Raw genomic sequence first — 25,104 nt, forward strand, 5'->3', positions numbered from 1 at the left:
TCTGCCCAGGCAAAAGGGCCTGTAAGCCCCCACCCCGAAACAGGATCAGGGCACATCCAAAGGACGAGCTTGCGATAGGAGCATGGAAGGGTTTAGAATTTATAGAATGACGGAATCATTTAGGTTGGAAAAGACCTCTGAGATCATAGAGTCCAACTGTTAACACAGCCAAAGCCACCAGTAAACCATGTCCCCAAGTGCCACATCCACAGGTCTGTTAAATCCCTCCAGGGATGGGGACTCTAAGCCAGGTGCCATTGGCCTTCTTGCCCACCTGGGCACACCTGGGCTCATGTTCAGCCACTGTTGACCAGCACCTCCAGGTTCTTTCCCACTGGGCACCTCTCCAGACACTGCCCCAAGCCTGTAGTGCTGCATGGGGTTGTTATGACCCAAGTGCAGGACCTGCCACGTGGCCTTGTTGATCCTCACCCTGTTGGCCTCAGCCCATCATTCCAGCCCAGCAGCACCTCAAAGTGGCCACGGTGCTTCCCACCACTTTGGGGTTCAGCACTTTACCCCTGTCAGACACCTTGGGGGTCTGGGAGCACTTCTAACGAGATCCCAGATTTCTCCAACTTCTCTCCAGCCTGAACCAGACAATCTCTGGCAAGTCAGGGTCGTACCTATGTCTGCTCTGCTGGAGAGCTACTGCTTCAGAGGAGAGGGGGGTTTCTGCCGGGCCTCAGAGCAACATTCAAAATGCATGAAGACATGCTGTAGGAAGGAGCTGGGGAAAAGACACACGAGCGTGAACCTGGGGCCGTGGTGAGCTGAACCACACAGCTGTGAAGTTCGTTATCGAGGCGCAGTGTCAGAGCATGCCATAAAAATTTAGTTTATCCTCAAAGAGCTGTGGTCGTGGAAGAAGGATGGGAGAGGGGAGGGATATCAGGAATCTGTGTGTCCTGGTTTGGGTTGAGTTAGTTGATTTTCTTCCTGGGAGCTGTGGTTTGGGTTTGGGATGAGAATAATGTTGATAACACAGGGATTTTTAGTTGTTGCTCAGCAGTGTTTGCCCTGAGTCAAGGACTTTTCCTCTCCTCTGAGAATGCTGTGGGGCACAAGAAGCTGGGAAGGGCCAGCTGATCCCAGCTGGCCAAAGGGATATCCCAGACCAAATGGAATCATGGCCAGTATATAAACTGAGGGCCACTGCTGAGGGACTGGCTCGGCATCAGCAGGTGGTGAGCAACTGTGTTGTGCATCACTTGCTTTGCATATTCTAATTCTATTGTTGTTATTATTATTATTATTTCTCCCATTTCTGTCCTATTAAACCAGCCTTATCTCAAGCCATGAATGTCACTTGTATTTTCCCCAATCCTCTCCCCCATTCCAGCACGGCCATGTGGTGTTCAGCTGCCTGCCAGGTTAAACCACAACCTTGTGTCAAGCGACATCTCCTATTTAGCAGTGTATCATGTCTCCCTTCTGGTTTTTAAACAGTTCCCTTTATCACTAGGAGTTAGAGCACTTGATTGACAAGGCTTGTAATACACCATGGAGTTGCCTTTATTTTTCCTACATGTTAAAGGAAAAGATACTAAAAATACAATTATGGTTTTGAGCCAGGTGTAGTCTGTTCTAATATAATTCATCTCAAAGACTATCCACCGTGCCTGCTGCACCCAAATCATTTATAAAACATTAGCATCTCCTGTGCTGACATTTCGCTCCTATATTACAGGAGTTACGTGCAGACTTAAAAAAAAATTAATAAAGTGCTTCTCTTCTTCATTCTCCCACTGAGAGCTTTGATTTCCAGAGTATGAAATGAAATAACCAACATAACAACATTCTCCACTTCTGAGGGACAGTGCCAGACTCATTCAGTTGCTATTGGTTATAGAGAGTAGGACATGAGGGAGCTATTTCAGATCACGGATTATTTGTTCTGGCTGCATTGGACATCCCTTTAGTGGAGCTTTAGAGCCCTGTAGACAGAAAAGTTTGGGTAGGAGCTGGAAGGCAGAGGGCTTGATGAAGTAACCTCTTCCTTTCTCCCCCCAGAACTACTCTTGCTATTCCCCAAGAAGGGCATTTAAAAGAGAAGCATCCGAGCCTCTGGCCTTCCTTGCTTGCAAGACAGACAGAGAAGGCCATGCCCCTCCAGCTTCCTGCTCCCACCATCCAGCTGCTCATAAACACAAGTGCATCAGGGAATTTTCTGCTTCTCTTTACAGTGGGAGTTTCCCTTTTCATTTCCAGATACCTCCAAGGCATCTTCCACTGTGTAAATACCCTCTCCACTTCCCCAAAGTGGTTGGGAGAGCAGATTTCCCTAGCTGGCCCGTTCTTCCTGGAGCTAATTGTGTGTCTGATGGAAAACTCCAGCTGTTTCCTTTGGGATTTCCAGCCCCACACAGGAGTCACGGCCTCGAAATACCACCACTGAGAGAGATGGAAAGAACAGAAGCCTTTTCTTGTCCAAGATCACTTTTATTTCCCTTGTTTCCATTAACTTCAGTGTCTGTTTGGTCTCACATATCCACGCTGACAGGGAATTCACATCAACTGCAGAATTTGGGCAGCACCTCCCCAAGCCCGTGGGCTGCCGGCTCTGCCGTGCCCCCGACCACCAAACACATCCCTCCAGCACATGGTTGAACCCAGGAAGAGGGGAACAGGATGCCCTTCTCCCTCTCCACCACCTCCCCACCACCCCCTTTGTACAGCTCTCTTGGACCACGGATTTCTCTCTCCTGCCATAGACCAGAAACCTCGGGCACCGCGCTTCTCGCCGGTCCTCTACAAGCTGTAGTTTCCCCCATCTCTGACTCTTCCAGAATCTGTTCCTTTTAAGAAACAAAACCTCTCCTGACTCTGTCAGGTCTGTCTGCAGCCTGGGAGCTGCTCCTTGCTGCCCCAGTGAAAACCTTAGTCCAGCTATAAAGGTCCTCACGCCACCGCCACGGCTGGGAAGCCCCTCTCTGCCTCCAGCCCCAAAAACAGCCCCTTTCCTCCCCGGGGCCTCGGAGTGCTCTCCGGAGACAGAGCTCTATGGCTCTATTTATTTGGGCTAATTAATCTCTCTCTCTCTCTCCCCCACCGGTCACAAATTAGGATGTAAGGGTGAATTTTGACTCTCTGGGTATGGACTTTGCTGCATCACCCCCCAACCCCTCCCAAAGTTTAGTGCTCTGAATTGCTGAGAACATTGGTCCGCTGTGGTTCCCCCATGCGTACTGAGCCCGCCCGATGGCTTTCAGCATCTGTAGGCACTGCTGCCGGTTTGTTTTCTCAAGGAAAAAAAAGAAAAAATCATATACTGGTCTGCTATAAATTCAATAATACAATCCTTAGTTCTGAAGATACAGTTTCCATATAGTTTATAAACATTGTAAGACATACATATGGATAATTGAGGGGAAGAGGGGGAGCCTGTGTATTTGTTGGGGTTTTTTTCTCAGATGTGTGGACATGGTTACAAAAAACACACCTCCTGCAGGTACCTCATTTCTTTATGTGTTGGGTTTGTTTGGGTTTGGTTTTTTGTTTGTTTTTTTGTTTTGTTTTGTTTTTGTTTAATTCCACCTCTAATCAGTTTTTCCTTTGGTTGTTGGCTACTCCAAGCCCAGCAGGCAAGCCCTGTTCTGCTGTAATGCCTGAGATATCCAGGGGTTTGAGATTGTCTTCTAAGAGATTCCCAGCCAACTTTGGCCTCTGGGTTTGGAGCCAAAAGGGCTAAAACGTGGGAGAACCAAATGTCCTTATTACCTCGGTATCAGTGTCCTTGCACTCACTTTCAGAGAGAAACAGTGTAGGCTTAATCGGTGATGGTTTATACAGCAATTATGTTCCTTTCGGTAATTGGAGGGGTCGTTCGGAGCGCTCTCAAACGAACGGGATTTCACAAGAGCATGGATACAGTCCATTTGTCCGGTTGTTGTCACCGACTAATTGGTTACCGTCCCTGTTATCTGCTTTTTGTAAGGTTGGCTTTTATTTGTTGTTGTTGTTGTAGGTGCTCGGTTAGGCTTGTTTGTGACAAGGTGTGATAATGCCTTTTAATCCGCTCCCGCTGCGCTCGGCACAGTCCGGCCGGGCACGGACACAACCATCAGAAGCCGAGACAACGTTCTTCCCTTTGCCAGGCCAACGCTGAGCCATGTACAAAAAAAGAAGAAGAAAAGAAACTCTGGTCCTTTGTAGATTGGTGGCAGTACAGCTCCGCTCCGTCCGCGGCCGGGGGTGGGGCTCAGCGGATGACGGCCGCCAACACCACCATAAAAACCAGGAGCGATGCCCTGAGCCCCGGGCAGCCGGCGGCCTGCTGGACCCCGCTGGGGGCACGGATGGGCGTCCGCCGGGTGCACTTACCCTTGCGCTTGGGGGACAGCGTGGGCATGGCCCCAAAGCTGTATTTGTGCTGATAATCAGGCACATAGTCTGGGACCTCCTGCCCGTTTTTGCGCGGCCCCAAGGACACCGGCTTGGAGGTTCGGTTACGGCTTTTGTGGCTGGTGCAGTTCTTGCCGGGTTTGCGGTAGCCCGGCCGGGAGCCGGGGGGGCCGGGCTGGTTGCTGTGCAAACTGTTCTCAGCCCCTCGCTCCTTCCCCTTCTCCTTGGAGGAGTGGTGAGGGTGGTGGGATTTGGAGGCTCCTCTGTCTGCTGTAGAGAAGGTGTGTGTTTTCATCTGATGGAGCGACTCGGACCCCGAACAGTTCCTAAAGTCTTCTGCTCTTAGCACCTTGAGGTCCTTGCCGTGCATCTGCTCAGGGAACTCGCAGATGACGCTGGAGCTGGAGCCTCTGAACCTGTGCAGCCATTCCCAGAGGGAACGGGCTTTGCAGTCGCAACTCCATGGGTTCCCATTCAGCCTGAGAAACTCCAGGGCTCCCAGGTGGGCCAGGCAGTCCCCCTGCAGCTCTGAGAGGCTGTTATTGAACAGGAAAAGGGTGGTCAATCTTCGGAGGTCATGAAAAGCCCGCCTATGAATCCACTGCAGCTGATTTTGATGGATGAGCAGCCGATCCAGGTTTATTAGTCCCCTGAATGTGTTCTGATGGAGGCTCCAGAGCTTGTTTCCATGGAGAAAAAGATGGCTGAGGTTAACCAAGTCAACAAAAATATCATCCTGAAGGAACTCGATGTGGTTGTCTTGCAGGTAAAGGTATTGCAGGTTGTGGAGGCCACCAAATATCCCGCTGGGGAGGGAGCTCAGCCCGCACTTGTACAGATACAAGGCGTGGAGTTTCACCAGCCCTTGGAAAGTGTCTGCAGCTAAAGCCCTTAAGTAGCGGTTGTCCCCCAGGTCCAGCTCTTCCAGGTTGACGAACCCGTCGAAGGTGTTGGGGTCGATGAAGGTGATGTTGTTGGAGTAGATCCAGAGGGTGACCATGGAGGGGCTGAAGTGGCCCCGCAGCAGCAAGGTGATCTGGTTGTTCTGGAGGAAGATCCTCTCGCTGTCCTCGGGGATGCCCTCGGGGATGGTGACGAAGTTGTGAGCCTGGCAGCTGACGGTCATCGGGGAGGGGTAGCATACGCAGTCGGTGGGGCAGCCCAGGGCACCGGGCACCTTCAGCCCCAGCAGCACCAGCAGCAGCTCCGCAAACCCCCCTGTGCGGAGAGAGGGGAGAGCGGCGTCAGCGGGAACCGGGCACCTCCCGCCCACCCATCGCTGCTGTGGAGACTATTCCGGGTGAAAAACGCCCCCAATTAGCTCAGCCCTCCTCTCTGCTCATGAATTACCCACGCGGCTGTGATGAGTAGGCTCATCACCCACGGCAGCTAAAACGTGATGTATGGAGTACTCCCAGCCTCCTCTCCCTGCCTGCAACAGGCAGCTGGTTGTGTTCCCAGCCCGGAACAGGCAGGAGAAACTTTCTCGGCGAGAATTCACGCTGGCAGTGCAGGCAGCGGAGCCCCTTGCCTGCAGGCAAGGAAACGCCGCGATGTGAGAGCAAACAGAGGAAATTCAAACCCTCGCAGGTGCCCACCCCCCTCCTGTAAAGCATCTGTTAAATCGCTTGCACATATCGGAGAGGAAAAGCTGCACAGATTCAGCAATTCCCAGCGAACCACCTAAAATCACACGTGTGCAGTGCATCCCACTCCCCCAAAGGCACAGACCCATCCCCACCATCTCCTTTCACTACGGTTGTTAGACACCACCATCCACCCCGAAACCCAAGTGATTTGCAGGGAAATATGTTGTCAGCAGTTGGTGGAAAAGGCTGAGCCGAAAACTCCGTTTGGAAGTGGGATGCTCAGACATATTTTTAAATGGATGTCCTGTGGCAAAGCATATTGCATCCTCTGATGCTGCAGTGTGTGCCTGTGACTGGGGCTTTCTCGCAGCAGAGAAGCAGAGAGCGAGGCAGGAATCATCCCCTCCCTCTGCTCAGCTCTCAGAGCTCCGGTTTCGCCGCCCCGCTCCCGTCTCGCTCCCACTCCTCACACCAGGCTTGCTTTCAGGCTATTCCTTCTGCGCCGAGTGGCTTTTCAGACTCATCGCACCAGACTTGTCATTTCTCATTCAGATTTTCCTCCTAGATTTGGCTTTTTCCTCTTACACGCAAAATTTGCTCGTGTCTAATGAATTCTGCCTCTGGACTTCATGGGGAAAAGGAGTAACAGAGGAGCAGCGCACAGCTGCCGGTGCCATCCTGCCCACGAGTCCTACTCAGCTTGTAATAATCTGAAAAACCAGAGTGGAAGTGGAGTTCATCTCTAATTACTCCACGTCGTTATCACCAGCTAGTCCAAGAGCATGGACCCCTTGGGCTTTTACAGTCCCTCTTTTCAGTGCCTACAGCCTAATACGAGTTGGAGGCACAGAAACCTCACTGTTTTCTTATTAATTGTGTTTGAAATGTAACTGCATGGTTGCTGTTGCCTTTTGCCTGGTATGGAGATCTACTGTCGTTTAGTTAACAGCAGGTTACCCGTCCATCTGGACCCATCCTTTCAAGGCAAAGTTGCCACATATTTTAGATAAACTGGGTTATTCAGACTCTTCATAAATCACCAGTAAGAGGCAGTCATCGCTGACTGGGCGGTTAATAGGAAAAAAATAGCAGTGCTGCCCAAAGCATCGGATGGAGCCTTGGAATGGGAATGAGGGGGACGACTTCCAGGTGCTGCCCTTCAGAAACGAAGCACGGGCTACCAGGAGGGATGTCTCATCCCTGCGCCACTGCCAAAGAGGGCTGGTGAGTCGGGAACGCTTAATTCGCGACAACTCCTACGGCTGTGTAGGAAAAGGAATGTTCTCCAAGTCACCGCCGTAGCATTTTGGCTTCGCTGTCGTGCCTTTGCACGATGAGCGAGGGGCTGCGCTAGTGGGAGCATCGTGCTGAGCACCCAGCACTCCCTGCCAAAACGGGAGCCCTGGCTGCCACTCACAGCCTGGGAAACTGTGGTATCCTGAGGATATTGTGATTATCCTACGGTGGAAGAGACAAAGCAATGCGTGCAGATATATTCTGCTGGTTTTTTTAACTCGAGGATGTGCTTTGCCAAGGTGGGACGGCTCCACGTCCCCCATCTTACCTGGGTGACACCGGAGTACGGCACCTTCCGTAGGTCTGATGTTTATTAGTAAAACCCTGCCAGGCACAAGTGCTGTGACGATCTCCCACATGCAGAGTCTGTTATTGCAAATACCAAATCACAAGGGTCTGAATCAATAAACCATCTCCCAGCTACACGCAGCAGGTTGGAAGATTACATATTGCTTCCAAACAACAGTTTTATGCGCTCTTCCGTGACACGACAGTTGCCAGGCTAACGGGATTACTGACGGGAGGTGGAGCTGGGCAGGGATCTGGGAGCATACAGGATTTCACGTATAGGGATGTTGATGACAGGAGGCTGTTAGCAACGTGTGGTGATGGACCAAGGCAGCCCGGGCCTCCCTGGAGCATGGCCAAGGTAGAGGCTCCTGCCGACAGGGAACGCAGTGTTTAACAGCGCGCTGCCTGCAGGGATAACTCCGGAGGTAAAGGTCAGAGGGAACTGAGTCCGTCTCTTTAATTAACAGGTGGCTGTGAGTTAATGGCTGGAGCTCCTATGGAGAGAGAGATGTGGTTCCTGCAGCCAGGGATGGTGGCGAGGATAGGCTGCGGTTGTTACTGGTTCTCAGCTTCCTGAGGATAGGATGTTGGGAAGAAAATCCAGGGATGTCTTTCTCCCTATTACAACTTGGGAGTAAGGAGAATGGGGAAACAGAAGGATGGATACTTAGAAAAAAAAGGGTGAACAGGGGAGCAGAACTTGATAGAGTCTCTGGATAGAGAGTAGGTTTAGATTAGGTATAACGAAGGAATTCTTCCTTGTAAGGGTGGTGAGGCCCTGGCACAGTCTGCCCAGAAAAACTCCGGCTGCCCCATCCCTGGAAGTGTCTAAGGCCAGGTTGGATGGGGCTTGGAGCGACCTGGTGCTGGTGGAAGGTGCCTCTACCCATGGCAGGGGGGATGGAACTAGATAAAGTCCCTTCCAACCCAAACCATTCTGTGATTCTGTCAAGGTCTGGACTCCCCAGTGGACGCACACAAGGCCTGTGGTCTCATCAAGGAGGCTTTCCCTCCAAGCCTGTAAAACCTGCTGATTGCTTAGTGCTGTGAGAAGCTGCTCCTGGCATGCCCTGGGACTGGTCCCAGTTTAGATCTGGGAATGAGACCCCCAAAAAGCGAAGAGGCCATGGTCATGGAGCCATGAAGCTCCTGAGGCTGGGAACACCAGCACTGGGATATCCGGCAGCCAAATCCCACCGGGCCGAGACAGCCAGGAGCACTTGGGTCTCACTGGGCTTCCCAGACTGGAAAACACCATGGGAGCTTCCCAAGAGGCCCCAGCCCAGCTCTCCTGAGAGTTTGACCCTGTCTAACTTGTTATTCCTGACTCAGCCCTTTCAACTTCATCTTGTAAAGGTTGTGAGGCAGACAGAGGGTCACCAGCCCGAGTGTCGGAGCTCACCGGGGAGGGAGAGCTTCAAAAGCAGCACGGAAAATCCTCCAGAAACCTGCTGGTGAAGTGAGTAAACCCAAATCCCCACTGACAGGGATAAAACCAGCAAAGGGGTGTTTATCTCCTGCCTTTCTCCCACTGACGTGCTGTGTCACCCCGGCTTCTGCTCGCCGTGTCCTTCTGCTGCCTCCTGCTTCTGACTGAGGTTTCAGTGATTGCAATGAATTCATCTGACTGTCCAAACCATTTCCCATGTAACATCCCTCTAATTGGGCATTAATTAGGCATCAGTTAATGAATGCTTGAAATAATTTATCTTCGGATGCGTCCAGTTTGCAGTCTTACTTTTAACAGCATTAGACTCATTATTAGATTAACATCGTTATAAATGTTCTCCATTACCTGCTTGTTTCCATTGTCTTAGCCTTATTACTGAGAGTGAAAATCACTCCTCCCGCATGCATTATTGATGAGTAAGGACTTTCTATATGTAGCACGCGATTAATTGTTATACAGTGTAATGCATTTAGTGTGAAGCCTCGATTTGTGCAAGAGCTGAAAGCAGCCAGAAGAATGCAGACACCCGGAGCCAGCGCGATCGGCCAGACACTGCACATCTCTCTCCAGCCCAGACCAGGTTCCTCCCAGGCCGGTGCCAGCACAGGAAGAAATTTGAAAAAAAAAAAAACCAACAACTCCTGGTTTGATACCCAGGATCACAGACGGATGGTTTGAAGGGTTGGAGCACTTCTCTGCCACCGCGGCAGGGACTCTTGACTCTGCGGTGCCACTTGCTCCAGAGAGCCAGGTGTACCTGCCCTGGCAGTTTTCTTGCTTTTTAAGGTTTATGACACTTTACTGTACCTCTGAGCCAGGCAGGGACTCAGTTTCTGTAAAACATGATGCCACTTACTTTCATCAGGAGTCTCAGGTTCAAGGCCCAGACATCACTTAGGACAGGGATAGGTTTGTTCCTGGGGGGGATGCACCTGCAGGACAACCCCAAAAGGCAGCCCTGCCACAAACCCCAGCACCCCCTGCCCATTCCCTCTTGGCAAGTTGCTTCTCTCAGATGGATGTTTTCACCTCTCCACCCGGACAAGCTTATATGGGTCAGAGCCTGTCTAATTCTGCAGCAGGAGAATCCGCTCTTGAGGATGGAGCAGGCTGCTTCTCTTCCAAATCTCTCCTAAACCTGCCATCTGCTTTGGGAGACCCATCTTAGCTCATGTCTACATGCAACTTGACTGCCTGCTTACTGTGTCCATTACCAGGGCTGCTCAAGCTGTTAGATTTATAAGCTCTTTAGAGCAAAGCCCTCGTCTTCTGGTTGCTGATTTATGTATCTTTACTGCCATAAAACACTATGTATAGCTACTACATAATATAAATAATAACACTTAACCAGAGTGTGCTACAAGTGGGGACAAAGCATCTGCTCACAGGCGGGATTATCAAAAAGGGAGAAGCTTCCTCATCTCTCACCCTCTTCTGAGGCCAAACTCATACCTGCTCTAACACCAGCACCTCACTGAGCTCTAGAGAGAGATTTTCCTGCCCTGATCTATCAAAGGATTTTTCAAAGTCCACCCCGAACAAGTTGGTGCACAAAGACATGACTACAACCCCTGGGGGAAAAGTACACTTTGAAACTTGGGAACGACCTCAGAATTGCATGTTCACATAGAGAGAAACTGTTGTTTAGGGAGAAAAAGAAGCCTCAAATGCTCACAGTTTCACCAGCCAAGTGAAGGACAATGAAAGGCAAGGACAGAGTAGCAAAAGCAACTGGGCACGAGCCAAGAGCCCAACTCTGGATCTGGGATGGTTCGACAAAGCAGTGTCAGACCTGTGCTTAGCAGCTGCAGGGTTCATTTCCTCTTATTCTCCTTTTTTTTTCCTTTTTCTTGCAACAGAGAGGATAAAATAAACAAGCCCATGCTGACTGTCACAAAGCCTAAATTCCCCAGTGAGCAGCAGCTCCCTTTCAGCCTCTCTGCAAAGCCCCTTAGGTGCTGCCCCGCGGTCCTGCAGCAGGAGCATCCTCGCTGGGATTGCTCCCAAGCATCAGCTGCAGCTCCCAGCACCAGGCCACAGCACGAGGCTTTGCTTTCTGCACGAGCTGCCTTTCAGCCAGAGAGTGGCAGCCACCCATCCACCTTCATCATTTTATTATTTTTTTTTTGCGACCGGTGTCATAAATAACTGACAGATCCCAGCTGTTGGGAGTTACGGTTTCTGATGGAGTGACAGCTGCTCCCAATCCCCCAGTCATCACCCCGGCAGTTCTGGAACATTTCAGCAACATAAAAATCATTGGAGATAATTTCGGTTTTGCATAATTTGGTTAGGCAAGCTGTGATTTAATGGCAATTATGACCTCCGAGGCAGAAGATGAGCTTGGAGGCTACTGGCTTCACACGACTTTAGCTCGGGGTGCAGCGTCAGGGATGTTCCAGGGAGATGGCACTACAAGGAAAAAAAACCTTCTCCAGCAGCTGGAAATTGCCTTCCTTGGCTGGCAAGTGGAAAGACTGTTCCCACAGGAAGAAGCATACAAGGAAATTTGGAAGGAATAGTGCTAAGGAAAGCTTTGGGAAGAGGCTGGTGCCAAAAGATGCATCGGGAGGTACCTTTTAGAGAAAAGCCAGGAAAAGGCTGCAGATTGGGGAGTGCTGTAGCCTTTGCAAACCCTTCTGTGTCACCAGTATCTCATGTGTTAACTGGTACAAACCTCTTGGTCACTTTGAAAGCAAATCCTCCTCCTGTGACTGAGATGGAAGAGCCAGAATAAGGAATGGGCCACAGCCTTTGCAGGCAGCTGCCTGCTCTGGGTACTGCCCTTTGCTCTCCCCTCTCACAGGGTTTCTCCTGCTCTGGGCTGCGTTGCCTCCTCTCCCTGGGTGCTCCTCATCCATCCCAGAGCCCCTTGGTTTGCACTTCTCCAGCAGTGACAGAAAGGAGCAAACCCTTGGGCAGCCAAGCTGTGCTGGGAGGTCAGCTGAGGATGGAGAACCGTGCTCAGGAGCTCTGGGGACATCATGGTGTTTCTGGCTGGGGGCAAAACGTGGCTTAACAGCAGGAACAACTTTTGTTTGGAGCTGAGAAGGTCCAATTTCCCCACTCCATCACGGCTGCCAACCAGCTTGGAGTTTGCTGTGAGCTCAAGCTCAGGGCGGAGACCTGGGGCCAGCAGCACCCCAAAATCAAGTCCTTTAGGGTGTTGCAAGTTCAATTTACATTTGCTGACCTGGTAACTGGAGCTATTCACCTTCCTCCACCAAAGTCACGCCCAAGGTCACCTGGAAGTTTCTGGATGGTGATCATTAACTCCTATTGCAGTTCGAAACCAGACCATAAATTTCATAGTGTAATAATGTAAAAATCAATAACTCTGTTTGAAACAATAGCTTTGTCTTCCATTTCAGCCAGCTCTGATATCTCCCCACGGACTGTGTCCCTCTGAATCACACAAATAAAGAGAGAGGAGCGATGGGTGGTGGGGCTGCTGCTCCCCTGCCAGGTGCCCAGCTCCTCCATCGTTACAGATTCAATTAGTTCATTTATTCCTCTCCTGCAGTTAAACTCGAGGATGATTTAACAGGAAAAAATAAGGAGCCTTTTATGCCCAGTCTCTCTGGCATCCCGTCCAAGAGAGCGTCCCTGAGGCTTTCCATGTGAGAGCTGCCCAAGCCCCTTCTGTCTATTGCCATGGGCAGCAGGGCCAAAACCTAAAATACTTCTGGAAAGATGCAGAACCGACTCACATGGGCAAAAGAAAAAAAAATGAAAGTCCGCTCTTTTCCAGCTCTGGCTTTCCGGGCGAGGGAGGTCTGGCTTCCTTTGCTTGCTTATTTTCCGTTGTTTGCTGTAGCACTGGCTCGAAATATACATCGAGAAGCAGGATTGTCTTTCACATGTTGGTGGATGTGTGATCCTCAAAAACAAATTAGCACCGATTCACTTCTATATAGAGTGCAGCCATCAGGGAATCACTCCTGAATTCACAGCGAAGGAAAGTAATAATGCTTCCAGCGTGCTAATCCTCTCCAAGAGCAGCCCCTGAACTCTCTCCTGGTGCTGGAGGCACCACTGGAAATTACAATTGTACTGAAAAAATAATAAATAAATACAGAAATTGGCAGGGTTTGTGCTAGTCCAGAGGATTTGTACCCTAATGTGGAACTCCCTGTTTAATTAAGCACTCTTCTCTGTCTGCATCTCCTCCTCCTGCTCTCAAGCTAGAGAAGAAGGGGGAAAAAAGGAGGTCAGTGGTGGAAGTGGCTGTGGGATTGAAACTCGGCTATAGAAACTTGTTTAATTTAAATGCCTCTTTCAGGACTAACACACGCAGAAGCAGAGGGAGTGTAGAGTGTGTTTTCCCAGTATAACCTGCTCTGCTTAACCCCAGTTCTGGGCACACCTTCCATGGCAGGGATGCCCTTGGAGGAAAACTGCAGTGGGATGCTGCTGGTCCTGTGGCTGCAGGCACAGGGAACAACCCCAGCACCTCAGTGCAGGTTTGGGAGGAGACTGTCTAGATCGGAGGCTGGGCTGCTGCTTGAAGCAGTTGGAGGCAGATCATTGAGATGGGATGGGATGGGATGGGATGGGATGGGATGGGATAGAATGGAATGGAATAGGATATTTCTGTTGGAAGGGACCTACAATGGTCATCTGGTCCATCTGCCCGAAAGCTAAAGCTTGTTATTAAGGGCACTGCTCAAATGCCTCTGGAACACTTGGGCAGGCTTGGGGCATCAGCCACCTCTCCAGGAAACCTGTACCAGGGTTTGGCCACCCTCTCAGTGAAGAAATGCTTCCTAACGTCCAGTCTAAACTTCCCTTGGTGCAACCACTCCCACACATCCTGTGCCTGGATATCAGGGAGAAGAGACCATCTTCTTTTCCTCAGTGTCCTTTGGCTGCTGCTGCAGGGTTTATTGTGCCCCTGTGTCTCACCCCACTGTGCATCTCAAAAGCCACCGGGACCTTTTTGGAGTGCAGGAATGCCAAAGGGAAGGGCACATCTCTTTGCACATGGATTAATCAAGTCCTTGGGTCCTGCTGTGGCTGGAGGTGTTGATGGACACCAGGATGCTCCTGCTTCTCCAGGAGAGGATGGCATGGACCAGGGAACACCCTGAGCAGGATTCCAGGCATGGATAGGGGTTTCATTGGCTCCTGGCACTGCTGTCCTGACCCCCAGCAGGCACCAGGCATCCTCTGCTGGTCCCCAGCACAGGACAGGGCTCTGGCAGGACTTGCCAGCAGCCTGCAGTGAAGCCAGGATAGAATTTGGCAAAGGACAGGGAGATCTCAAGGTCCTTGAGAAGGGACTAATAATTCCAATTGCCCCCAAGGAAAGAGAAATACAGGAGGATGACTTGAGCTTAGTGGATTGTCTGAGGCGTCTCAGGGGATCATCAGATACTTCCACTCCCTTTTTGTCCTGAGGTGACAAGTTTTCCTTCCCATTCACAGAAATGCAAACCAGTTCATTCACAGCAGTAATAAGAACATGTCCTTTGTAAAACAGCCGGTGAGTGAACTCTTCGAGGTGCTCTACAGCTAAACAATTGCAGATGAAATGACAAAACCCACCCCAGCTGAGCACCAGCCAGATCGGTATCAAACGCTGAACAAGCTCATGTGTAGCGAAAGCAGATTCACCAGCTCCTTTCCCTGCCAGCAGCTGGCCAGGAGCTATGGAGGGTTTCTTTAGGATCAGAAATACAGCCAAAACAGAGCAAATATGAGATGGAAGAGCAAAGTGACAGCTGCCTGGGCTCTCAGTGCACACTCGGCTGCCCCATCCAGCCCACATCCACGGGAGATGGAAAAACTGGAGGCTGTGGGAAACTGGGGATGAGCTGGACGGATCTTTACCTGGCTGGAGCCCGGAGCAGAGAGTGACCCGACACAGGGAGTCAAAGAGGTTTTTATGCAAGCATGGCTAATAGGGAGGGCATTAGTCCTATAAACTTGTAATCCTGCTGAGGTCCCGACCCCAGCAGTGTCCTGTGCCACCGAGATCCACCAGCGAATTCTGTACCGTGCCGCGTGGGCTCCCTTTCATCATCCCTTTTCAGCCGTTCTACATTTCAGATTTACTGGATGTCCTTGTGTTTGGTGGAGAAGAGGGCAAATTGGAGCCTGTCATGTACCTTCTTCCTCATTCAGCAGCACATCATTCTGCCTGCAGCAGGGGGGAAGGAGACGGACGGGCAGGCATCAAAGCTGCCGGCTCTGTCACATTTTCTTCCCCCCAACCAAAAAAGAAGTGTTGGCGTCATTTGGAGCCCAACCCACAGCCTCCGGTCTCTCTTCCACACCCAAAAAGGGCAGCAGCACCTTTCCCCATGCCCTTGGTCTCCCCTCAGGGCGATGCCACGAGCCCTCCAAGTGAACATCCCTGGGGGTCACCGGCCGAGTGAACACCACAGATTCCAGCAAAACCCCATCCCCGCTGGAGACGCGAGCCAGCATGCTGGGTCATGAGCACGGCTGCCTTTTAGAGACCTCTCCTGTGCTTTGCACTGAACTTTTTACCAGCTCATGAAAAAGGCAGTGATAAAAGCAGAGCAGTGTGAATAGCTGAGCCATGCCGCTCCTCTGCCCGGCATCTGAGGCCGTTCGGAGGCTTAATGAGCCGGTGGGAAATGCCATGTGCCCAGTTGGATGTTGGGCACTGTCACTCTCCCACTCAGCTCTTGGGATGTGTGGGGATGTGGGGAACCTGAGGACTGAGCAGCAATGCTTTGCCAAGCCCCTGAAATCTGTGTGTTTGGAGCAGTTGGGTGCTGGGAATGAATGCGCAAGCGATGAACGTGGTCAGGACATGGGCACTCTGCTAATATCCTGCTTTGTCTAGCTCTGATGCCGGTATTCCATCCCAAAATATCCCCCTGAACATCCCTCCAGGAGTGGACTTTGTGGACATGCTGCACATCCCCCAGCACCACGCAAGTGCCTGCATTAAAAGCTTAATAAAAATAGCTTGATAACGGGATGTGTTCCCATCACCGGCAGCTCTCGAGCACGCGGCCGATCCCTGCACCTCCAACACAGCAAGGCCAAGTCATTACGGGATGGGGGCTGCAAGGTCTTGACAGTCTAATTTCTATTAATTACAGCCCGTGTAGGATCCTGTCGCTGTGGAAAGGGGAGATGGGGAGATGGGAAATCGTTGCAGGGCTGGGAAGATGCTGAAGGTTGGTGGTGCTGACTGGTGGTGCTGACTGATCCGGGCTGGCCACAGCAAGGAGGGGTTTTCTGGTGAGAAGCAACAGGTTGGGCTGGATGGAGTGACAGGCATGTTCTGCCCTCCTCCTCCTCCTCATGTTTTGTTGCCCAAATGCACATTTTGCAAAGTTAAAACGAATCGCAAAGAGCGGAAATCGGGAGTTTTAAGGGAAAAGAAAAGAAAACAAAAATAAGATCTTGGCAGAAGGATAAAGGAAGGCAACTGGAATGCTCATTAAAACTGAGGGGCTCCGTTTCCCTGTCCAAGTGGCCACATCTCTGGAGGCTCCCAGATCCTTTGAAATGCCTTGTCAGACAAAGCCTTTCATCCTACCTGATTCTGGCTAAATTCATGGACCCAGAAATTTTCACTGGAAGCGGGAAAGAGGGAGCAACTCCATTCTGACTTTTCACTTCCCATCTGATCGCTGTTGATACAATTTATTCCTATGACAGCATCTGCTGCTTTCATGGGTTTTTTATTCTGAAGTACAACTCGTCTTTGTTAGTCCCATTTTTGGGCCTTTCATCATTTCAGTCACAACATAAAAGGCACTTAAACACTCCTGCTTGGAAACCAGGCTGGGAGAGGGTGGAAGCAGGGAGATGTCATTGTCTCCCCAATGCCAGTCCTCCTCTGGCACGGGATGGGTTGTCCCAGTGTGCCACAGCCCTGTCATGCTCCCACATGCCTCCTGCCAAGGATGGCAGCGATGGGCATGCCGTGGCTCCATTTTGGAGGGATGCTGTGAAATCCAGATGTGCTTTGGAGGTGCAGAGTCCTATATCCCACATCTCTGTTGGGGCAGCATCTCTCTCAGCTACCACTGACCCAATGAGTGCTCTCAGGGGCTCTGTGCCCTCCTCATCAGCCAAAGCTCTCATTAGACAACTAATTGCCGTTTTCTCTGTGGCTCCAGCCCAGGCTGTGGTGCTCAGCTCTCTATGTGCCTGTGCTGGGGGGCTCTGCCACCCCTCACTGCAACCCACTGAGCTCACCAGGGACCCTCGTCCCCACCAGTGCCTGCAGATCCTGCTCTGCCCTGGCATCTGCCGAGCTGCTGGAGGCACCGGGGAGTTCAGAGCTACCCACAGAAAATTGGAGTCTAATAATAGCTCGGTGGTGTCACACCAGCAGAGAGCTGGAACAGCCACGTCTGGCAGGGAGAGGCCACCGCTGGCTGCCTGCGCCTGCCCAGGCTCCTGTCTGCTCAGCTGGAAGAGCAACGCCTTTCCCGGGATCCTCCTCCCTGGCTCCCAGCTCCGCTCCCCCTGCAGCCCCCGCTGCAGCTGACGGACCACTCTCCACACTTCAAGGATTCCCTGCCACAGCAGCGTGGCTCACACCACTCCCCAAAACCCTGCCCATGCACATGCCAGAGGCACGGGGCTCCATGCCTGTGACAGGATTTGGACCCTGTGGAAAACCACAGAATGGGCAGGACCCACCCCCCACACCCCTGGGTGAGCATCTCTGGGATGTGGTGGCCTGTCCCCCTCCTGCTTTAATTCCCCTGCCGTGTTTTCCGCTCCAGCAGGCATTGCTGGCACCTGAGCATCCTCCAGCAACATCCCTTATCCCACCTGGTATCTCTCAGCCTGGATCCCATCCTTTGTCCCCCAGCTCCCAGGAAAGTGAGTGCAGCTGGAAACTGTGCTGCTGCTTATTGGAATAACCTTTCAAGATTCATTTAGTGCCGCTTGCTTCCACCCCACCTTTCCATCGTCAGCACTTTGCTAATTGCAACTTTTAACTCGTTGTGCCCAGGCAGCCCGAGAGCAGCTGCTGCTGTAAGGAATGGGGTCCCTCTGCCCCCCATGTCTCCTTCCTCCTCAAAGAAAGAGTCAGCCGAGTGAAGGGTGAACACCACACCGACCACAGCCTGTATGGCCCCGCTCCTGCTCCCAGCTCACCCCACAGACTTCCTGCTTTGGGAAAAGATCATCCCGGAAGACCACAAATCCCAGACAAAATCCCAACCATCACCTGGGAGCATAAATCAGTGCATGGCTGGGCAGGGAAGAGGCGAAAGATCCCGACGGCTATCGGAGCACTGTCTGCCTGAGACTTATTAAATTATGGCTCTCGAGTTCAGCATCTGAGCCTGGCGCGCCAGGGACCAGGCGGGAGGGGGGTGGGTTACAGCCCCCTAATTCAATCACGGGGCAGAGGCGATGGTGCAGCTGGTGGGGAAGAGGAGCTGTGGCTGTCAACACAGAGAGAACGAGGCTGCCACAGCCTTCCTGCATGGCTCTGCCCACTGACCCCTCACAGCTGCATTGTCTGGTGTGCTGGGGATGGCTCCGTGTCACTGCTAAGGGCTGGGGTCTGGTCCTGTGCTGGTGTGGGGAGCGGGGCACCGGTGCCACCGCACAGGATTGCACTGATGCAAGGCCACCTGCACTGGAAGGTGGGATGTTCCCAGCTCTGCTGCCACACAGCTTGCTGTCCAAAGAGAAAACAGGCCAAGAAACTACATTTTCAGGAAACCGAGGTGTTTTTTATGTAAGTCCTAGAACAGGGCAGCAGGAAGATGAGATGCTGTTTCCCAGCTGACACCATGAACCAGCAAGTGTGACTAAAACTTGGGAATGCTTTGCACAGGGCTTCAGGCACTGCAGTGGTGCCCAGGGTATTGAAACCTCAGCAGCTGCCCAAGGAGACGAGGACAGAGGGACATAATTGGGTAGGAAAGAGACGAGAGAGCTGGGAAGGCGGATGCTTTCCCTGAAAGCATTTCCAAGGTCAACGCTTGAAAGTGGAGCAGAGCGAGGATTTGGCTCAGGCAAGGGAGAGGGACCACGCTGGGATGATCAGTGGGAGGCAGACGAACACCCAGCTCCCACGCCGGCACCGAATTACCCAGCCGAGGGCTAAGCGAGGCACCCAGACAAGGTCACGGTCCCACCGGAGCGGCGCGGGCGGCGAGGGAGCTCCGGCTGTGCCGGCTCCTGCCTCCACGGCAGCAAATTCAATCGTGGCCAATAACAGAGTGGAACAAAATCCAGCAATGCAATAAAATCTCCCGGCGCCTTGTTCACCTGCAGCCGAGCAGCCGGGGCTCGCACAGGAGGTGGCACGGCCTCTGCGGGCAGCCTCGTGTCTGGGGAGCCCGGCGAGGGGAGCGAGGGTTTGAAATGGCCCTTGGTGAGCTTTCAGCGGGTGACAGTTCATCCCGAGGCTCCCGGGCAGAGGGGGAGCGCCGGATTTCTGAGCAAGGGAGAGCTGCTGATTCCTTAAGAAGCGGGGAGGTGAAATCCAATTGTGCAGCATCCACGGCTGCCATTAACCTGTCTGTGTACTCCTGTGGCCGCCCATCCCTCTCCGTCTGACAGCCGGGGCTGCCCGGCACTCGCTGCCACGGCTGCCCGGGGATTTGTGTCTGCCTGCTGCAGCGGCACACAACCCTGCCTCGGGCTTTTCTCCGGTGCTTCGAGCTGCTTCCAAAATGGAGCGCTGGCTAAACGTCCCCTGGTGAGCTGGGGAGCTGCAGAACCGATTCCCGGGGAAGGAGAAATGGTGGCAGCGTGCGATGGGTGATGCAGGAGGAGCTGCCGGGGCAAACCACAGCTCCGGACCTCCCGGAGTTCCTTGAAGGAGGTGCTTAGGACATTCCTTGGGAATGCCCCTTGGGCATTCAGCTTGTAGTATCATCTCCATCAAGTGAGTGTTTAGATGCAGGGATCTCGATTTTGGAAGCGCAGATGGGTTTGTGCCAGGGTTGCACGTAGCTGGAGGAGGCAGCCAGGTGGGCATTAGAAGGGTCTGCACTGCCAGACATTCAGCTGGAGCCCCCCCGGATGTGCCAGCAGGGGGAAAAGGCAGGATCTGGACTGTCTTTGCTCAGCCCCACACTCTTCCTGGCCCATGGAGAGGCTGAGAGCCAGCTGGTGGAGAAGGGAAGGGAGAGGAGGGGTGGGGAGCAGGGAGGAGGTGCAGTCAGCCCCACCAACCACCTCGCCTCTCCGCATCCCAGTTCCATTTGCAGATTTATTAAATCGAGAGCCAATTCTGACATAATTTCTTTCAAGCAGCTCCACCTCGCAGGTGTGCGGAATTTATTTGAGATAAAGAAAACCATTACAGAGAGACAGCAATCTTCAAAGACCACCTCAGAGACCTGAGAGAAATAAAAACACTAGCCCGTGCAAATGTGCAATTAAGTTTCAGAATACTCCTGCTCCATGAAAAGCTCCGTCCCTGCAGAGAACAGGCCTTTAAGGCAATTTTCCCAAACCCTATTCAGCATTCACTCAAAAATGTCTTTTTAAAGCAATGTGTGATTTTTTTTTTTCCCTCCCTGCCTCACTCCTCCTCCTCCCTGTTCTTGCTCCATCATTTCCAGGTGGGACACAGACAGCTCTGGTGGGGATGTGGTTCCTCCCCATTTGGAGAGGGATATGAGGTGCAGGAGGGTCCCATCCACACAGGGCACAGCTCTGTCACAACCTCCAGTCTTGTCACATCCACAAATCAGGAATTTTTAGAGCTAGTCGTGTTATTCAAGGAGACCATGACACCGGCATGGCTCCGCCTGGGGACAATTTGCCAACTATTCCCAGTTGAAGTATCTTCATATCCCTTATTCATGGGTCATTCTCTGCTTGGTGATTAATTAAAAATGCATAATTAACCTGTGGAACGCACTGCCATGAGGTATTGGGGAGGCCAGGAGCTTAGCGGGATTCGGGGGAGGATTATATGTTTAAATGGATAATGAGAACATCTGGTGGTACATTAACAGGGATGAAGGAGAATTAGGGAGAAGAGCTTGGCTTGCCGCTGGCACAGAGTGCAAGAGGGCAACCACGGGGCCAGCTCAAGGAGGGCACTGCTGGTCCAGCCCCAAGCATGGCAGAGACACCAATGTGCCCCTTCACCCTTGGGAAGCGTGATTTTGGGAAAGAGTGGGTGTCCCTGGGGATGAAGGAGTGACAGAGCTGTCACCACAGGCCTGGTTGCGTTTGGGTGGGTTGGAAGTGGCTGCCTGGGACAGTGGGATGGTCACAGTGATGCCAGCTCCTTGCCAGAACACCCAGCCCAGCAGCCACCTCTTGTCCATGGAGATCCATGGCATGACCCTGACCCCTGGAGACACCCTGATAAATCAGCCAGAGTGTCCTTAAAACCCCAGGAGAGCATCCATCAGCCACAGCACTCCCTGCAGATGGCACCGCGCTTGCGTGCGCAATCATCCGTGCCGCTGGTGGCGAGCGCTGGAGTCATGGCACGCGACCAAGAATCCAGGGAAAGTGCAGGAGACACAAGACCAAGCCTCAGCCATACAACAGGGAGTTCCTGGGGGTCTCCAGCTCCTGGACAACACGTGGCTCCTCGGACTGAGCCTGGCATGCACCTTCTCCCCATGGCAGCATCCCTCATGTGCCCCAGGCTCCGCATGGGAATGCAGACAGGTCCCACCATCCCCCTTGCACGGTGGGCACAGACCACGTGCTTTGCTTCACTTCTTTCCCCCAGCCTCGGAAGTTTCCTTAGAAAAGCCTGGCAGCCAAAGCCAGCGACTCGGAGAGCAAACTCCGGGCTGACGACAGGATTACTAAATCCCTGTCAGCAAACAGGGCTCAAGCAGCTGCTCTTTTGCATTGTAAATCTGCTGCTCCACTGTTGGTTGTGCAAGGCCTGGGAACCACAAACTCTTGGGGTGAAAAGCACTGAGGCCTCTCAGCAATGTCCCTGAGAACTGGGGTCATCCTCAGCTCTTCATCCCACTGCAGCACCAGGCTCCTGCTTTGCAGCAGCTTGGAGAAGGAGGGGATGCTCAGTCCTCCCAGCAGGACTCTGGATGCTCTCACTGTCCCTTCACCATTCTTGGTGGTGATGCCACCGACTCAGCAAGATTGGGTAACCAGAGGGATTTTGGGTGTCGTGGCCCCTCTGGACTCGCTGCTGGTCCCCTGGGACGAGGTGGCTGCAGCACATCGTGCTCAGCCTGCCGAGCACAGCCGGGGCCTGCTGGGCCGGGGTTAATCTTGTTGTCACACTTTCCCTCCTTCTTGCTGGCTCGGCGCGCTTTGACCCGCTGTGAAATTGTGGCCAACAGCACTGAATATTTTAAGAGCGGCAATGCAGTGATGGCCGCGCGGCGGAGCAGCAAGGCAGGACGGGAGCTGGGCTGGGCCCTCACCTCCCCCCCGCCACCACCAAACCATTAGCACAGTTCAGGGAAACCTAAAAAATTCAAAAGACACTGAAATATGCAGCATTTTTGCTCTCTCTGGAAATGACGCGCTTCGCTTCCCAGATGCTCCCGAGTAGGAGGTTGTAAATAAGAGGCTTTATGGCACAGAGGGTGTTGCCGATGGGGCTGTGGGATGCTGCAGAGCCCAAATTGACACCCCAATCCTTGTCCTGCCCCTCGCTGGGGACAGGGCCGTGCTTGAGCTTGGAACAGACCTGCACTGCCATCAATGTCCATCCTCACTAGCGCAGTGCAGCCATTAAAGGAGCTTCCCCTCTCCATCCTTGGCCTCTGCTGGCTGCTCCCTGCCCCTTTCCCCCTGGGATATCCCCTCGGTGCATCCCTCCTCCCCTCGGCCGGGTGGGACGCGGGTGCCGCAGGACCTGATGCAAACACCTGTCCTCAGCACTTCTGCTATCTGGGACACAGCAGAGCAGCAGCGCTGAGGAATTAAAAAAAAAAAGGGAAAAAAAAAAAAGCAAAAAAAAAAGTCCTATTTGCATAAACCTCCCAAAAAGAGGAGCTGGAGCCTGAGTCTGGAGAGCTGGAATATCAGTCAGGGACCACCAGAGCTGGTAGGAAATGCAATAAGTATTTGGGAAGCATCACCTGGACGTGGGCACGTTCTGCCACCAGGTCCCTGCAGATCCCCAAAGTGCTGCCCCGGGGCTTGACACCCCATCTAGGAGTGACATTGGGACACTTTTGTATTCAGGTCTTAAGAGGGCAGATTAATCGCCATGTGCTGGATCTGTCACGCGCAGGGATGTATATTCTTCTCGGAATTTACAAGTAGTTCTGTCTGAGAAATAAACAACTGGAGATAAAAATTACATTGTCACCGTGCAGGTGTGATCGATGGGCGAGACAAGCCCTCAGAGTGCCGGCGAGGTGCCACTGGCACAACCTGCCCAGGGAGTGCCAGCAGCTGGGAGAAGATGCCGAAGGGACTCCGGGAAGGGCAGCGGGATGGACTCCACTGACCCCAGCCTGTTGTGTCTCTGTCCCAAAAGCCAGGAAAAGTGGGGACAGCCACCAAGGCCATCCCCAAGTGAAGATGATGCCAAACCCTGGAGAAAACAATGCTGGTGATGGGTGACCACTGGGATGAGCTGTGGGAAGATGCCTGGAGCAAAGCAGTCAGCACCAGAGGGGGCTGCAGCCCCCAGGTCAGCTCCTTGTAAAACCCTCTTGGGCTCTCTCTTGCCCCTAAACCTCCTCTCCAGCGTGTTTCCAACGTCAGCAACGGGCAAAAGACAGAGCCAGGCTGGCAGCCACCGAATTCCCCAGGGATGTGAGAGAAGGATTGATGCAGTTTACACCAAGTCCCTTTCTAGTTTGGTTTCTCCTTCATCCTCCTCTGCTTCCTGTGGCTGCATTGCCTTGGCCTGGCTTGTCATGGAGTGACAGAGCACATTGCCTGCTGGGGTCACTCCCTGGGGAGGGACAGGCATTAGTTTAAATCTGAATTCACACTCAAAGCACTAAAATAGCTATGTGTGGATCCTTTTCCCAGCCTTCGGCATCCTGAGGAGTCATGACTCGGCTCAGCCTGCCGGGATGGAGATCCCAAAACCATCTGGGGATACCCAGCTGCCCCCGAGGCGGGTGCCTCGCTCCAGGCTGGCACCCAGCAGCTGGTCCAGCAACTGCCTTCGGTCTATTAATAAAGCTGGAGCAGCTGGTAGAGCATCCACCGCGCCAGTCCTCGGGATTTATCCACCGCTCTGCCTTATCAGCCATGCTTTTCACAAGCACTTAAATTCAGGAGGAAAAGGAAAAAGTGAAATCAGATAGAAATGCAGGTCTGTTTGCTGTTTTCTCCAATGAAATGGTTCTGGGTAAACAGCAGACGCCTTTGATGAAATCCCAGCAGGCTTAAACAATAAAGCTGGTTACAAACTCAATCTGGCGCAGATATCAGATCTGAAATTGTTTCAAAAAACATGTCAACATTTTCTAATGCTGCTGCAAAACTTCCTCGGCACCTTGCCACAAGCTGCATCTGTGACGCAGGTCCTGCGCCGCTGTCCCAGCTCGTGCTCCTGCTGCTGCACTTCCCAGGGGGAGCCCTGCCCTGGCACCTCTGCAGCCCTCTGCCTGCCGGGAGACCCTGAGCTGCAGGAAGATGCTCGGCAGCATCACCTGGGAGGCAGGAGATGCACATTCCCTGCCCCGTGCTCGGGGCACACCGAGTTGTTCTCCAGCTGTAAATCCAGTTCCCATCCCCGGGCACAGCCAGGCTGAGGCTTCACAGAGCTGGAGGTCTGGCACCGCTGGACGAGGGGCATCAGGCAGGGTGGGCATCCCTCTTATCACATCTCAGGAATGGAATTTGGCTGTGGGTTCATCCCAGGTACCGCCAAGGACAATTGACTTTTCCATGGAAAAACAATTTGCAAAGCGTTGTGGTAGCAGAGGAGCACAGCTTGGTGCTCCTCCTGGGTTTTGCCTCCCCATGTGTCACCTCTGCATCCTGCTGGGACACCAGGGCACGATGAGGCTGCAGGGGGGTGCACAGGTCCAGCTGATGGAATGGCTGGCTGGGGACAAGGCTTGGTCCCTCTCCTACGCCGATGGCACAGGCTGGGGGGCACAACGGGGACTGTCCTGAGCAGGGCAGCTGGGTCAGGGTGACAGGAAACCTGGCAGCTCCATTGGTGTTAGAGTGACAGGGACCATCCAAACTCGGAAAACATGTGGATCTGGACTGCAATGAGGCAGGTCCTGCGCTGGCATTGCTAGG

At 52.7% G+C, this 25,104-nt stretch overlaps 1 protein-coding gene across 1 annotated transcript in view; it reads right to left on the reverse strand.

The window, feature by feature from the left end:
- Positions 1-2,421: 2,421 nt before the first annotated feature.
- RTN4RL1 (reticulon 4 receptor like 1) overlaps positions 2,422-25,104 on the reverse strand; it is a 29,907-nt gene continuing 7,224 nt past the window's right edge. The window contains exon 2 of the mRNA XM_042026168.1: positions 2,422-5,562. Within this exon, the coding sequence (XP_041882102.1) occupies positions 4,202-5,562 (1,361 nt within the window). The 3' untranslated portion in view covers positions 2,422-4,201. The remainder of the gene's footprint in view (positions 5,563-25,104) is intronic.

This window comes from Corvus kubaryi, unplaced genomic scaffold (assembly GCF_017639235.1).
Source record: "Corvus kubaryi isolate FWS band 111438036 unplaced genomic scaffold, C.kubaryi_AGA036_p1.0 37284, whole genome shotgun sequence".
NCBI lineage: Eukaryota > Metazoa > Chordata > Aves > Passeriformes > Corvidae > Corvus > Corvus kubaryi.